General features: G+C 54.0%; 1 protein-coding gene across 1 annotated transcript; it reads left to right on the top strand.

The window, feature by feature from the left end:
• Positions 1 to 504: 504 nt before the first annotated feature.
• PLA2G2C (phospholipase A2 group IIC) lies at positions 505 to 15,097 on the top strand. The gene is made up of 4 exons (XM_075562517.1): positions 505 to 544; positions 3,589 to 3,733; positions 5,797 to 5,822; positions 14,925 to 15,097. The coding sequence occupies exons 1-4, from the start codon at positions 505 to 507 to the stop codon at positions 15,095 to 15,097; spliced, it is 384 nt and encodes a 127-aa protein (XP_075418632.1).
• The last annotated feature ends 625 nt before the right edge of the window (positions 15,098 to 15,722 follow it).

Genomic DNA, 15,722 nt, shown 5'->3' with positions numbered 1-15,722 from the left:
TAGTTGGGGGCTGACTTCATGAAAGCCAACAACAACAACAACAACAATAAGTCTATGGATAAGATCCCTGGATGTTAAGGAAGAAAAGCCTTGTGGGACCATAGTGCAAACGGTGCTGGACTTTTCTGAGCTGGGTTTGCCTGAACAGCAGTCTCTTTGCTCACTGTACGTGGGAGCAGAGGAATGGCGTGCCTCAAAAGACCGAAAAACAAAACCTGTGTTGCCAAAGGAAAAAATGCTAAACAAAAGATCCCATTTGCACACTTCATGCAATCAAACTTTGGTTATTTCTATATTTCGGTCTAAGTTCCAGATAGGACATCAGCACTTTGAGGTGATCTCTGCACTGAGGGCTTTTGAAGGTCCGGGGTTGGGATTTCTGCCAGCATGGCCTCGCCTCACTGTGGTCATTTCCTCCCCTGAGCAGGAGTTCAACTGGTAATCCTTCGAGCACAGGCAAAGTTGTGGCCACAGCACCTAGAACCGTCTGGTCTCCTCCTCGGGATGAAGGTCATCACCATGTTAGTCATCTTCACCTCCTGCTGTAAGTAGTAAGCCAGCCGAGAACACTGGGGTCTTATCCTTCTCAGGGTGTCATCCAGGAGGGCGGTCAAGCGAGGGGAGATTACAAACCACTCACAGCAGGACCAGGAGCGGAGCTGGCTCCCACTGGATCTGTCACACGGCTCTCACTGTGTTGGGGTCTCATTGAACTTCCAAAAGATTGTTAGGGAGTTTGGCTACTGCATTCCTACCCACTACCCTTGTCCCTAACCCAGGGTCTTTCCCCCTTGGGCTAGCTGCCTTTACTTAAAGTCGTGTAGATGCCAGAACAAAATATAGACACATCCATCTGTCTAATTGGTTGTTGTTAGACGGCATAGTATCTACAGCGACTCTGTACACACAGAACGAACACTGCCCCGTCCTGTGCCAGGTCTCACAATTGTTACTGTGTTTGAGCCCATTGTTGCAGCCACTGTGTCCATTCCTCTTTCCCTGCACATCCACTTATCCAAGCATGGTGTCCTTCTCCAGGGACTGGCCCTCTCCTGACAGCATGTCCAAAGTACGTGAGACCAAGGCTCTCCATCCTTACCTCGAGAGAGCATTCTGGCTGTTCTTCCGAGACAGAGTTAGTGGTTCTTGGGGCAGTGCATGGTACTTTCAAGGTTCGCCTACAGCACCAGAGTTCAAATACCTCGAAACTTCTTGAATCTTCCTTATTGAACGCTCACAGGCATCGTATTTAGGAATGACTGATTCTCATCAGAAAGACCTTCTCTGTTGACTTTTGATAAGCTGTTGCTAGCGACCAGGTGGCATGCCTCTCCAGGGTGGTGAGGGGCTTATGCTGTCAGCATAGAACTGTGCTCCATCGGGCTTTCAGGGGCTGGTTTTTCAGGAGCGGACTGCCAGGCCTTTCCTCCAAGGCACGTCTGGGTGGACCTGAACTGTCAAACTTTTGGTGAGCAGCCAGCTGTGTGAACCATTTGTACCACCCAGGGACTCTCTGTTAGCTCTGAGGTAATAACATTGGACTTTTAAAGACAGAATGTCAAAAATAGATTCGAGCCCTGGTGGCATCATGGTTACACGTTCACCTGTTAACTGCAAGGTTGGTAGTTCAAAACCACCAGCTGCTACATGGGGGAGAGATGAGACTTTCTGCCCATAAAGAGTTAGTCTCAGAAGCCCGCAGTGGAAGTTCTAGCTTATGTTATAGGGTCACTGTGAGTGGAAATTGACTCGATGGCATTGAGTTTGAGTTTTGGTTTATGGGTGTTATACCGGCTGCTGGTCACAAGGTCAGCAGTTTGAACCCACCAACCAGCGCCTTAGGGAAAAAGACTGGGCTTTCTACTGCATACAGAGTTATAATCTGAGAAACCCACAGGGGCAGTTCTACCCTGCCCCATAGGGTCACCATGAGTCGGAATTGACTCGATGGCGGTGAGTTGGGTTTGCCTTTGAGTCCGTGGTAGAATTTACAGGGTTGGAGAGGACTCGTCTGCAGGGAATTCTCAAGCTCACAGAGGTCATGAAGATGCATGCAGAAATTCTGGGTTCCCACATGCAAGTAGGACCTCATCTGCAGTCGTGCACGGTGCTCCCAGGAGCAGTGCCCAGGCATGGCCCAGCCCTCTCTGGAGGCCAGGAGACAGTGACCTCACTCCCTCGGGTCCCCACCCGCTCGAGGGCTTCTTGCCCTTCGGCAGAGCCTGATGAGCACGGCTTTCCCAAACCATCCTCAGAAGGCAGCGAGGCTCCTGGGGGATTTCCCCCAAAATGCACTCTCTGCTTTTCTCCTTCAAGGGCCCGTTTTCACTTTATTGCAAAAGCAATAAACTAGTGATTCAGGTTCACAGCAACCCTGCAGAACCAATAGAGTTTCCATCTTAAAACAGCTGGTCCCATTGTTTTCCTGCGGAGTGGCTGGAGAGATTGAGCTGAATGCTTTAACCATGGTGCCACCAAGACTTCAGCAAAAAGTAATATTCAACTCCCATTCCTAGCAGCCCTTTAGCACAAAGCAGAATTGTCCCTGTTGGTTTCTGAGACTGTAATGCTTTATGGGAGGAGAAAGCCTCCTATAGGTCTCTGGGAGTGGCTGGTGGTTTCGAACTTATGACCTAGAGGTTAGCAGCCCAACTCTCATCACCACCAGGGCTCTTCAAAAGGAATGCGCGCTTGTAATTTAGAAGTCCATCTGAAGGCATCGCCACAAGGTCAAGCCCCTTCCCAAGCTCGCCAGGTGTCAGTCCTTCGCCCACACCCACGAAACCACATTTGAGCTTGGTGTACACCCTCCTAGGCTTTACGCAGACACAGTTGAGACATTCCAGATGGAAAGCAGTACATCTTTACTGTAAAAGGTGGGGGGGGCTGGGAAACCCGACCACAGAGATGCTTGCAAAATACACATTGTTTGTTCCTCGGCTTACCTCCCCAATCCCATTGCCTAGAGATACTGCTATTAAACTGCTATTTTCCACGGCACATCATTGAGTTATCATTCCTCTGTTGGTGGACATGTGGGTGGTTTCCAAGTGTTTGATCCCACAAGAAACAAAATTGAGATTGCTGCGGCAGCAGACAGCCTTGTTTTGCCTACTTTCATAAGCCTTTTGTAGATGTGAAATTGCTGGGTGCACACGTGTTTGCCTTTTTTTTTCCTTTAATGGATTGAGGGCCATTTCCTGCGTCTCCGGTGTGTTGTTTTTGCTGTGGCAGGTGCATGGCGGGCCCCTGCTGAGGGATGTGGCTTTCAGCTTCGCCTTGGCCCCCTTCATATTGCAGTAGGCAGACCCGAGGGGGCTTCTTCCCTGCCCGCGGCTTCCCCCTCTGTGGGGTGGGGAGACTGTGCTTGACAAGAGAGCACGGTCCCCAGTGTCATGGAAACGTATGCGCACCCAGGTTGTGCAAGACACCAGCTGGGATCTGGGGGCCATCTGACCCTGTTTTCTTTTCCATGAAAGAGGCCAATGATGCCAGCCGCACCCCCGCACCCAGGTGCAGGCACTGGGGGACGTCAAAGTGGCAGCATTCTCTCTGCATCTTTGTCCTTTTTTATTTCCCCACCGGCAGTGGTGGCTCCCACCCAGGGCAGCTTCTGGCAGTTTCAAAGAATGGTCAAACACATCATGGGGCAGAGTGCCTTCTTCTCATACTACCGATACGGGTGCTACTGCGGGCTTGGGGGCAAAGGGACCCCTGTAGACGGCACTGACCGGTGAGTGCCAATGGCGGGGCCACCCCACCCGATTTGGAGTGAAGTCCATCCATGCTGGAAGCAAGGGGCAGGCATTAGGGTGGCAAGAGGCAGAAACCAGTGCTGTCACATTGCAGGGAACAATGAGTGGGAGCCAGAGGGTAGGTCTGGATGAACCCAGAGACTGGGCAACCCCCCTGGGCGTGTGACCTGCACACTCACCTGTGTTCAGAAAGGATCGGGTTTGGTTAACTGCTCTCCTGTCGCCACCTTGAAGTCTTTACTTCTTGGACACAGTCCTTACATTTGCATCCTGCTCCGGGTCCTGCACATAGTGTGGCCAGCCCTGCCAGGACCCTGGAGGTGTCCACGCCTCAGTCCTCAGTGCCTTGGCTTTTAGGTTTATAGGCGCAGCTGGACGGACTTGCTTCTGCTCAGTCTCGATTCCAGAGTTGGGGAGGGAGGATCATTTGGGGGATGTTGTCCATCTGGGTGGGGTTGGGGTGGGGGCCCAGAGGACAGCCTGCTTGCTGGGGTCTACTCACAAAGATGGGCCATATGATGGGTGGACTCTGATACCCAGAGGTTGGTGTCCCCTGGTGAGAGCACAGGGAAGTAGGAAACAGGAAGTTCATCATTTCATCTGAAAAACAGAACATCATGTCCCACTCCTAGCCACACGCAGCCTAATGTGGATCAATACGTTTCTAAGACAGCTCTGAAAATCCACTGGCTTGGGCTCATGGGGCATGGAATGTTCTGGTTAGAAGGACCCAGAGTCCTGGAAGGCAGCTGTCACTATGAAGTACCCACCTTGTGCCAAGCACAGGGATTGGTGGGTTGGCACCTAAGGTCGCACTTTAATCCCCACAAGGATTTTGTGAGGGGGGTGAACCCATTTTACAGGTAGGAACAGTGAAGACCAAGAACAACTTGCCCTAAGACATGCAGCCTCTTAGTGGCAAAGTCAGGATTTGACCCAGAGTGTACCTCTTTCATAGGTCATGCCCTGTCCCCAACCCTCCAGGCCTTCCTGTCATCCAAGTCCCAAACCCATTGCCATCGAGTCAATTCTGACTCCTGATGCCTCTGTTTCGTCACAGAGACTGTAAAAGCTCCATGGAAGCAGACCACTTCCTCTTTCTCTCTGGGTGGGCTGGTGGCTTTGAACCACAAACTTTGTGCTTATCAACTCCACTACCTAACCCACAGCGCCGCAAGGGCTCCTGGTCCAACTCCAAAGGCTTTGTAAAAATAATACAGCTAGCCAAAGATGAAGAGTGCCGGTGACATAGTGGGTTGCTAGCCACAAGGTCACAGGGCAGTTTACCACGCCTTCAAGCAGTGGTTCTCAACCTTCCTAACGCTGAGACCCTTTCATACACATAACTTATTTTCGTTGCTACTTCATCACTGTCGTTTTGCTACTGTTATGAATCAGGCGACCCCTGTGAAAGGGTCGTTCCACTCCCAGAGGGGTCTCGACCCACAGGTTGAGAACAGCTGCCCTAAAGGGTCACTAGGAGTCAGAGTCAAGTCACTGGCAGTGATAAGGTTGGGGGGGGGGGCGTGGATTCAAAGGTGATGGAGAGCCTGCTTGCCACCAGTGGGGGTGGCAGGATAGAAATGCCTTGCTCAGAGCATCAGCCAGGCCGGTTTTCTTTTCTCTTTGATTTGCATCCCCAGATGGGTGGCCGTGTCTCTGTATTCCTGTTCTGCTGCTGAGGTGAGGGGGAATCTCTGGCTCTCTTCTCCACTTGCATGCCCCACTGTGTGGCCCCCAGCCCACAGACTGCGTGACGAGAGAGCAGTGACTAGGCCCACTTCCACAGACCGCCACGGCGGTAACACTGGTAACACTGTCGAATGAGCATCACACAGACTTTGATCTGTGTGCTGGGCGCCTCATTTTCTAGTGGTGGAATTCCGGGAGACTGACCTCTCCAGATCGCAGTTCTTCCCCTATGGAATGGCTGCCATGGTGGCGCGTCCTGCGGCGACTTTGGGGGTCGATGAGCGAGTAACGGGTCCTAGAAAGGGCTCTGAGTAGTGTATGGTCAGTGATTCCCCCTTCCCACCTTCAGCGTGTCCTCACCCTTGGGTAAAGCAGGTGAGGGTCTCCAGCTGTGGTCTCAGGGCCCCCCACCCTGCAGGGAGCCCCTCACCCTCTCCTCTGGCCCCCGGTGCTGCCTGGCCCACGACTGCTGCTAGGAGAGGCTGAAACAGCTCGGCCGCCAGCCCTTGTGGAACGGCTAGCAGTTCCGCATCACCAGCGGCACGGTGGTCTGTGAGTAGCCTTCTCTGGGGGCCGTCATAGGATCTGGTCTGTCCTTCACGGCCCCTCCTTGTTCAGCAGAAGAACGTTGAGGAAACCAGATGTTTCCGTCTGCCTTGGGATGGGAGGAGGTCCCTGGGGGAAGCCTCGTGCCCCTGGTCGCCTGTCCACAGCTGGACCCCCAGCACCCTCCCCAAGCATCAGGCATGAGCCCCTGACATAGTCGTCATTGTCGTCATTGGGTGCCACCTAGCTAATTCTGACTGGAGTGGCCCCCTGCGGGCTTCTGGTCTGCAGTCTTTACAGGCAGGGCTCGCCGGGTCTTTTTTCCCTGGAGCTGCTGCGTGGGCTGGACTCTGCAGCCTTTCGGTTAGCAACCAGGCTCTTAACCACACAGCCACCCAAACCAAACCCTCTGCCACTGAGTTGATTCGGTTCACAGTGACCCCCTGGGACAGAGGAGAAGTGTCCTGGGGTTGCTGAGATGGTAGCTCTTTGGGGGAGCAGGCAGCCCCTTCTTTCTCCCTCGGAGCCGCTGGTGTGTTAGAACCACCAGCCTTTGGGTTAGCAGCTAGCAAGGCTCCTTGGTTACCTAGTAGATGCTCAAATAACCATCTGTTGCCTTGAGAGTACATTGCATTTAACACCTTCCCTTGTCAACCGCGGCCGAGCAGAACAGTCTTCCTCCTGTCTGTCATGTATGGCACGAAGCTGCTTGGCTATCCTTCTGTGGGGCAGATAGCAAATATTTGTCCAGGGCGACTTCATGCCCGGCACTGTGATTGGTGCTGCGGAGACACAGAAGTAAGAAGGGGGGAGGGAAGAAAATGAATGTTATGTTGATGCCATTCAAGGGGTAAGGGCAAGGGTGAGCAAGTAGACTGAGTGTCCAGGGCACAGGGAAGGGCCCCCGATATCCTGCAGCCTGTCTGGAGCGGTGGATTCTCAGGGCAAGGCCAGCTCTAAAGAGCAAAGGCGGGCAGCAGCATGCCAGCGGAGCCGGTGATCTGGCTACTCCTAAGGGCCTGTGGCCCTGTGCCTGGTCCCATGGGGTACATGACTCACTGATGTGCTCCACCATGTGTTTTTATCAGCCGTTGTGAGCTTTCCTATCCCATCTGTCTCCTCCCAAGCTGGAGGGCTATCACCTGCCCCCATCCCACAATTTCCCCAGAAACTGTCTCCTATTGGATGTTCAGCGCTCAGGCCCCACATCTCCTCGATGCCCCAAACTCAGAGTTCTGGCTCAGGAGGTGCGCAGAACCCTTCAATGGAAGACCAGCTCCTCAGGCCTCTATACTGGCCTTCCCTCACATTGTCTGAAGGTAAAGGGCCCCCCTTTTCCCACGTGGGCTCCTGGAGGCTTCCCAGCTTGGATCCCTCTGGTGCCCAACAAGTAGAGTATGTCCCCGGGATCTCCAAGGCCAAAGCCAGGGCCTGGGGGAAGGGGTGGGAGAGAGGGGCTTGGAAGAGGTTGCCCCCAATGTATTACTTTCTTTGCATATGATGCCCCCTGGAGCCAGAGACTCCTCCTCCCACCCCACTCTGCCCCATACTGGGATCCCCGCCACAGCCTGGCTGTTGGTCAGTAGGGGACGGGCACACAGCACAGGGACCCCTGGGACGCTCTGCTCAACCCAGCTCACTGGGCTGTTTTCACCTGACTTCTTCCTCCTCTTTTTGGTCTTGATCCAAGATTACCTTCAAGGGGTTGAGAAAACAAAATGTTTAAGGGTGCTGTCTCGGATGCTCCCCTGTAGTGTGGGGACCAAGGACGAAGGGAAGGGGTGCTCAGAGGGAGGTAGCTGGAATTTTCCCTAGGTGAAGCTCCTTTCTCCCCACCGTCCCTGGGGACTGAGGCCCAGGCCAGCCTTCAGCCTGCATGGGGGACTGACCTGGGCACCCCTCTCAACTTTGCTTTCTTCTCTTCTCATGAGGGGCACCAGTGTTGCCAGGCTGTGCAGGAGAATGGAGCAAAGCAATGGGGGGAGAGTACAGGGTCCCAGGAGGTGGCACTAGGAACCCACCTTGGTTGTGCACATACTAGGTGGCAGAGGACGTGCAGGCAGGGGCTGGATGGCAGGGGGTAGTCCACAGCTAGACTTCTCTCTGATGCTATCCCACCCTGAGCAGAAGACCTAGCTGCTCCTGTAGCCTCGACAGCCTCTGCCAGTCCAGAGTCAGCTGGAGTCTACACACACACACACACACACACACACACACACACACACACACACACAACTGACCCAGCCAGTGGGTGCAGGCAATCCCCTGGCATCCACACCTCCCTTGCCAAGCCCCTGCACCCAGGCCCAGAGCTGAGAGCTGGGAGCTGCGAGAGCTATATCTCCATCCCGGGTCTACTTCCCAGATGTGCAGAGCCTTGTCCATAAGTGATGGGAGCATGATGCGGTGCCCAGCCATACCCACCCAGGGACAGTGCTGCTCAGCGGGCCAGAGTCACGGACCAGGGCGGGCCCAGACCCTGCTCTTCTGCACTCTCGGTCTCCTGGAAACTCCAGAGTTGTGGACGCCCTCAGAGACCACCCTGCCCACACCCTCCGAGGCAGGACCCAGGGTGCAGTGGATCTACCTGGGCAGCACAGTAATGGGAAACCATCAGAACAGAAGCTGGCTTTTGGCTCCCATCAAGAGCTACCGGCATCGCAGAAACCACAGAGACAGTTCTACCCTGTCCTGTAGGGTCGCTATGAGGCAGAATGAACTCGGTGGTCCTGAGTTTTGAGTTCACAGGTAGTTAGACAAGCCCCCCTGGGACCCTCCTTTCCTCATCTGTCAAGTGGAGAGAGCCTTCTTGATGTCCTAAGGCTGCCGCCAGGATGGATTGGAATAGCCCGGCCCTCCCTCTTCAAGCTGAGACTGTTCTTGTCCTCCCTCTCAGTTTTCTTCTCCCTCTCCTCGGTGGGGAAGCCCTGGACTGGCCTGATTTCCATTCTCCAACTGGGACTGTCCAGGGATCTCTTTCCCCTGCCCCCTTAGGACTTCCATGCCCTCAGACTAATGCCATTAGCCCGGTTACAGGATCACATTGCTGCCCCTCCCATTCTGTTGGTCCCCTGTATTCCAAGAGCTGCCCCTGCAAGGGTTAACCACCTCCACAGCCTCCTTGAGTGCTGAAATCAGGCACCCAAGCCTGGTCCCAGGTTACCTAGCAACAGCAGCCTCGCTGGGATACAGTCAGTGAACCAGGGAGGGAAAGGAGGACAACGTGCTCTGCCCTGTCCCTAAATGTCACCAGATCAGCACCCCGGGAGGCTGTAGCCCCAATCCTGGGCCCCTCTGCTGAGTAGGGGGCTTTCCCAGCAGGCTGTGAGGGTCTGATTGGTGCAAGTCAGCTTTGACTCCCAGAGACCCCTGGTGGTGCTGAGTAGAAATGCCCGAGGGTCTTCGTGGCTATAATCTTTATGGCAGGAGAAAATGAGGCTTTCTGCTTCCAGAGTCTCCGGAACCCACAGGAGCAGCTCTACCCTGTCCTGTAGGGCTGCTCTGAGTCGACATGGACTTCAGGGCAGGGAGCTTGGTTTTCTGGACTCTGCTCGGGAGCAGATCACCAGCCCTTTCTTCTGCAGAGTCTGGATGGGCAATCAGCACCAACCTTTAGGTTAGAGGCTGAGGCATTAGCCTGTGGTAAGGATAACTCTTGGGCTCTCTAGTGGCTAAAACCTTTCACGTGCACCACTGAACGCACTCCTTACCACCACCTCTGCGCACTCCGGAAATGTGCCCCATGTCCTCACCTAGGGTTTCTCTCTGTTGGAGATGCACCGAGGTTGGGGAGGCGTGTGCACTGTCCCCCCACGAGCATGGATGTCCCAAGTGAGCAGGGAGTGGCCCACCATGCTCAGAGTCTGCAGAGATCCGTGCCCCGGGACTGGGCAGGGTGGGCTGCTGCCTCCTAACTGAACCCCCAGGTCCTAGCCCAAGCCAGACACAGGATGAGAACTGCAAAGTCCACTCATGTTTGCCAAGTGACTGCAAATCTCAAGAAATATGCAGGGTCCTATCTTTAGCTAGGGAGCCTTGGTGGCATAGCAGTTTCCCGTTGAACTGCTAACTGAAAGGTCAGCAGCTCAAAACCACCAGGGACTCCTTGCAAGAAAGACAAGGCTTTCTACTCCCATAAAGAGTTACAGTCTTGGAAACTCACGGGGCCAGTTCTACTCTGTCCTGCAGGCTCACTGTGAGCAGGCATCGGCTCCGTGGCAGTGAGTGGGTGCTGACTTTAGCCCCATTTGGAAAGCTGGGAGAGCTGACTCAGAGAGGGGAGTGGCCATGCCCAAGAGCACATGGCACATAAACCGCAGATCTGGATCCAGAGCCTGGCGGCCTGTGTCCTGAGACCAGGCTCCTTGACACCTCCACACTCAAACCACCCCAGTTCCTGTTGACCCAGGTGTCAGTGCAGAACCATGCTCCAGTGTTTGGGGGAGCTTTTGGGAAAGATCGCCAGGCCTTTCTTCAGAGGCACCTCTGTGTGAATTCATATGGCCAAGCTTTTGGCCAGTATCGTTTGCCCCATCCAGGAACTCCCCAGTCAGCGGATAGGCAGGCATCTAGATGGGGCTTGGAGGTCAGCAATGGAAAAGACAAAAGCCCTGGCCTCAGGGAGCTTGCAGTCCAGGGGAGGCAGACTGTGCTGCGCTCCTGAGGACAGAGAGGTACTATGATGCAGCTTCAAGGAGATGGAGTAGAGAATGACAGGAGGGCAGGAGACCCTCTTTAGGGCGGTGGCATTTGGGCATGTGCGGTAGGCGCCTCCAGAAGGAGGGGGAGGAGCTGCTTGTGGAGTGGGTGTGGTATGCTCTCGCTCTGCTATAGAAACAGCTCCGCTTCGGTGCAAACTAGGGAAGCAAGAGAGGAAAGGGGGAGGCCCATTGGGAAGCTGTTTCTGTGGCACTGGAATCTCGGGAGCAGATCGCCAGCCCTTTCTCCTGCAGTCTCTGGGTGGGCAGGAACTGCCAACCTTTAGGTTAGCGGCTGAGGGCTTACCTATGGTAAGGATAACCTTTACCACCATGCCAGGAGAAGTGCCAGGGGCCCTGGTGGTGCAGTGGCTATGCATTGGGCTGCTGACTGCAGCGTCAGCAGTTCAAAACTACAAGCCACTCCCCAGGAGAGAGACAAACTCTCTCCCAAAAAGAGTTACAGTCTCGGAAACCCACAGGGGCAGTTCTACAGTGTCTTACAGGGTCATTATGAGTCGGAATCGACTTGGTGGCAGTGAGCTTGGTGTTTTGAGTTGGGGAGCAGTGGCCCTGGCTTGGACCAAGTGGTGGCAGTGGGGTGGAGGGAAGTGTCAGGTGGTGGGTGTGCTCCGGTGGTAGAGCTGCCCGGGCCTGCTGCCAGATTGGATGTGGATAAAGGTGAGAGAGGATGTGTCACAGGCTCATCGCAGTTTTCAGCATAATCAGCCGTGCACAGTGGGAAGATGGGAAGATGAAGGGAAAGGCAACATTGGATGTGAGCCATGTGACATGCGAGGTGCAGGGCAGACATCCAAGGGGCTTTGGGGAGATACATGCCTATTTGAGTCAAGATTAGGTCTGGGAAGGAGCTGGGAAACGTGCCGTCGACAGTGTTGTGTGCCGATGCATGGTGGTGTGCAGGGTGTGCAGGCAGGGAGCTCAGAGAAGGCTGGAGGCCGGGCCATGGACTTGCGCTCATCTGCAGTGGGGATACAGCCCCTCTTGCCTTGCCTCATGTGTACAAGTGTCTTTTGTGAGGTGCCCTGAAATTGTAACTTCCTTTTCTATGTGCCTCGTTTTCTCCATCAGCATGCTTGGAAGAAGTGGGACTGGGGTCAAGCCTGTCAAAGTTGACATTTCTTGGCCCCGGGCTGCCGCTGCTTCTAAGTATGACACTACAGAAATGAGCCCATGGACCATGGTCAAGGCCAGTCCCCTCCTGAAGGGGAAGAGGGCTGGTTGAAGCAGAGAGCCAGCCAGTCTTATAGGACCTAGTGCCCCCCGCACCCCAGGGGCCGCTCTGGGAACAGACGAAGAGAGAAAGATGGACAGTTATAGGGACTATGGATGAATGCCTGTGGGGAGCCCGCTTGACAGGTCTGGAAGAGTGCCCACAGATGGAGAAGGGGGTGTGGGAGGGCAAAGGTAGCCAGCATCAGGATCCGTGGGAGCCCTGGGAACTGAGCCCCCGAGGCGTGAACGTCCCTGGCAGATCTCGTTCGGTGATCAGAGAGGTGCGGCTGAAGCGTAGGGTGGGTGTTGACATGTCTTGAGAAATCAAGTCTCCAAGGAGATGTGGGAGGACAGCTTCCCGCGGAAATTATGGACTTTGGAGAGGGAGAAAGGGAAACAAACAGATTCTAGCCGTGCCACTGGGTCCAACTTAACCCTTTCTGGGCCAAATTGTTTGCTGCTGTGAAGCCTTTCTTGAACCCATGTGATTTCTTCAGTAATGGGACATACCTTGAGTGAAATGTAAATAGAAATGCATTTAGGGAACAGGGTTGTTTTACACATATATTGGTAAGCTCGGAGCAGCATCGTCGTCATAGCCAGCATTGATGGAGCACTTTCTGTGTGCCAAGGAGCCCTGGTGGTAGAGTGGTTACGGGTGGGCTACTAATTGCAAGGCCAGCAGTTTGAAACCATCAGCTGCTCCAAGGGAGAAAGACGAGGCTTTCTACTCCCATAAAGAGTTACAGTCTCAGGAATCCAAAAGGGCAGTTCTAGCCTGTCCTGTAGGATCCTTGCGAGTTGGAATTGACCCAATGGCACTGAGTTTTGGGTTTTCTGTGCCCCCCCACCAATGCTGCCATCAAGTCCATTCCAACTCATAGCAGCCCCATGAGACGGAGTAGAATGGCCCTTTTAGGTTTCCAAGACTAATTCTTCACAGGAGTAAGTAACCTCATCTTGCTCCGGCAGAGCAGCTAGTGGGTTCAAACTGTTGACTTTGTGGCTAGCAGCTCACTGCATAGCCCACTACGCTGCCAGAGCTGCTGTGTGCCTCGCACCCCCAAGCCATCCCATCCACCATCAACAGCATGCATGTCATGACAATCCTACGCACTAGACACGGTTCTTTGATGTGATGCTTCTGTGTGATCACCATTTCATGGAGGAGGATCGTTGTCAGTCAGTGATTCCTAGAGGGTGGGATCGAGGCAGCGCTTTGAAAATCCCAGGAGAAGCATGGTAGGTGACGAAAGCAGCAAGTGCAAAAGCCCGGGGCAAGCTAGAACAAGCTCTGTGTGTGACAAGAACGGGTAGGGGGTGGGGGCGGCCACCGCCAGCCTGCTTTGTAGGCTTGAGATTTCTCCGTTGCATCCTGGGAAATCTCCGCAGCCCTTTAGGCAGGAAAGGGAACCTAATTCAGGAGAGGGGAGTTGGCAGGGCTGGGGATTGGGGTAGTGGAGACAATGAAGACAGGCGGGCAGTACATGAAACTGTTGCTGTAAAGAAAGCCGTCAGGCCTGCCTGATGGGCTGGATGGGAAAAGCCAAAGGCAGGGTGGAATGGAGGCCGGTGCCACTGACGGAGATGCGAGGGTGGGTGAAGGACAGGCTGGGCTGGGCGGGCGGAGGAACATCCAAATAGCATGAGTTCCCTTTTGAACGTCTTAGGTTGGAGCTGCCAGAGGCGTCTGGGTGGGCTCTGAAGCAGGCAGCTGGAACTAGGAGATGGGTTCTTACCTTGGCTCGGTCCCCGGCTTGGTAAAAACTATGTGTCCTTGACCAGCATCCAAAAGCTTAGAGGTTCTCCCCCTCAGCCGTGGAGAAGAGCCAAAATGGGGGTGGGCGGCGAGGCTAGAGAGACCGAGCCTACATTTGGGGTTTATTCTAGGGTGGTTTTCTCTGTTCATTTTGCTCTCCACAGATGAGAGAGAAACAAACAAGGTTGGACCATGACAAGAAGAGTTTTACAGAAAGGACTGTATTTTACTTGGGAAATGTGGAAGTTCTTTGCCTGGGGTGAGGGTGGGGGGGTTGGGGGGTGGGGGGTGGGAGCAGATCGGGCTGTTGGGAGACGTGTAGCCCTGCTTCCCAGGCATTTGTCATGAGGGCACTGTCTGACTGGGGTCGTAGCCATCTCAAGAACAAAGGGGTGGAAAGGGGGAACTCACTACAAGCATCTACATATAGCCTCCTCCCTGGGGGAAAGACAACAGAAATGTGGGTGAAGGGAGACATCGGAGAGTGTAAGATATGACAAAATAATAATAATGTATAAATTATCAAGGCTTTGTGAGGGAAGGGGAAGTGGGGAGGGAGCAGGAAAATGAGGAGCTGATACCAAGGGTTCAAGTAGAAAGAAAATGGTTTGAGAATGACGAGGGCAACAAATATACAAAAGTGCTTGACACAATGGGTGTATGTATGGATTGTGATAAGAGTTGTATGAGCCCCCAATAATATGATTTTTTTTAAAAAGAAGAACAAATCAACAGCAACGAATAAGAGGACAGGGGAGTGAAAATACATTTTTAAATTTAATGAATACATAAAAAGCGAAAAAGGTTAGAGGTTCAAAACCACCCAGTGACCTGGTGAGCCACTTCCAGAAATATCACTGCTATGAAGTACCATGCAGCTGTTGGGGTTACCATGATTCAGGATTGGCTCAATGGCAGTGGGTGGGTGGGTGGGTGGGTTTGCTGTGACCGTGGGCAGATAATAAAAACAGCAAAACCAGCTCCATCAACCCACGCTCCCCGTCCCCTCTTAACTTTTCCCAGGCTTCTCTGCTCCGGCACTTGTGCTGTGTCCAGGTGTGGTCACGGGAGCTTGGGAAGAAGCACAAGGCTCTCCCATGTTAGTTCAGTGTAGTTTTCCTTTCTGTTTTAACTTTTGACCCCTTCCCATCGAACTCACCATTCACCCCAAACTCAGACCCAATCCCTGGTTGTATGCTGAAAGTTCCCAGTGATGCTTTGGTCCCTGTCTTTCTGCAGGTGGATATGCCCTGGGTCCTGGCGTTGGCTGCCCCTGTGGGCTGGGGGCCTGCGAGTGTGACAGGCAGCCTGTGCACTGCTTCAGAGAGAGCCTGCCCACCTACGAGAAGCACTGGAAGCAGTTCTTCCCCAGTGCAAGCAGCAGTGCTAGATTGGCCTCCGGTCCTCCTTGATGTGCAGCATCTGTTTCCCGCCACTCCCTGGGGAAGCCCTCCAGATCACCCCCACAGGCCGCAGTTCTTCTCCCAGGAGGGAGAACACAGCGTCTCCCCCCCCCCCCCCCAAGGGGTAGCTCACCCGGCCACATTCCGGCTCGGGGTCCTCCTTGTCATTTAGCGCTCGGGGGTTGGAGATCAGCGAATGCTTGCCCTGAAGGAGCGTGTCTTGATTCCAGAGAGGGAGACAGAACCCAAACACAGACAGATATAAATGCATTCTGAAAGTGGGAAATGCTATGGACAAAGCAATGGGGGAAAGAGATGTGCCAGCCCCCATCTCTGGAAGTTCCTGGAAGGGAAGAGATTCCAGGATCTACCCTGAACTCTCTTTCTTCCCCAGCCTCAAATCAGGAGGCAGGGCAGACGAGGGAGCTGGGCCCACAACCCCCCAAATGGGGACGGCAAAGGCTGGCCACCCTCCAGAGACCCACAAGGCACACTCAGAGCGTCTTTCTCATCTGTTCAAGTTTTGTTCCCAAGAACCCCCAGATTGGGGGGAGGGGAGCTGTTGCTATTTTCACTTCTCAGAAGATAGAGTGTCCCGAGAACACCAACTTCCCGCTGCCGCCACACAGATGTC

The sequence above is a fragment of the Tenrec ecaudatus genome, chromosome 1, assembly GCF_050624435.1.
Source record: "Tenrec ecaudatus isolate mTenEca1 chromosome 1, mTenEca1.hap1, whole genome shotgun sequence".
NCBI lineage: Eukaryota > Metazoa > Chordata > Mammalia > Afrosoricida > Tenrecidae > Tenrec > Tenrec ecaudatus.
Note: the sequence above shows the minus strand (reverse complement) of the source record. Positions and strands in the feature narration are given on the sequence as shown.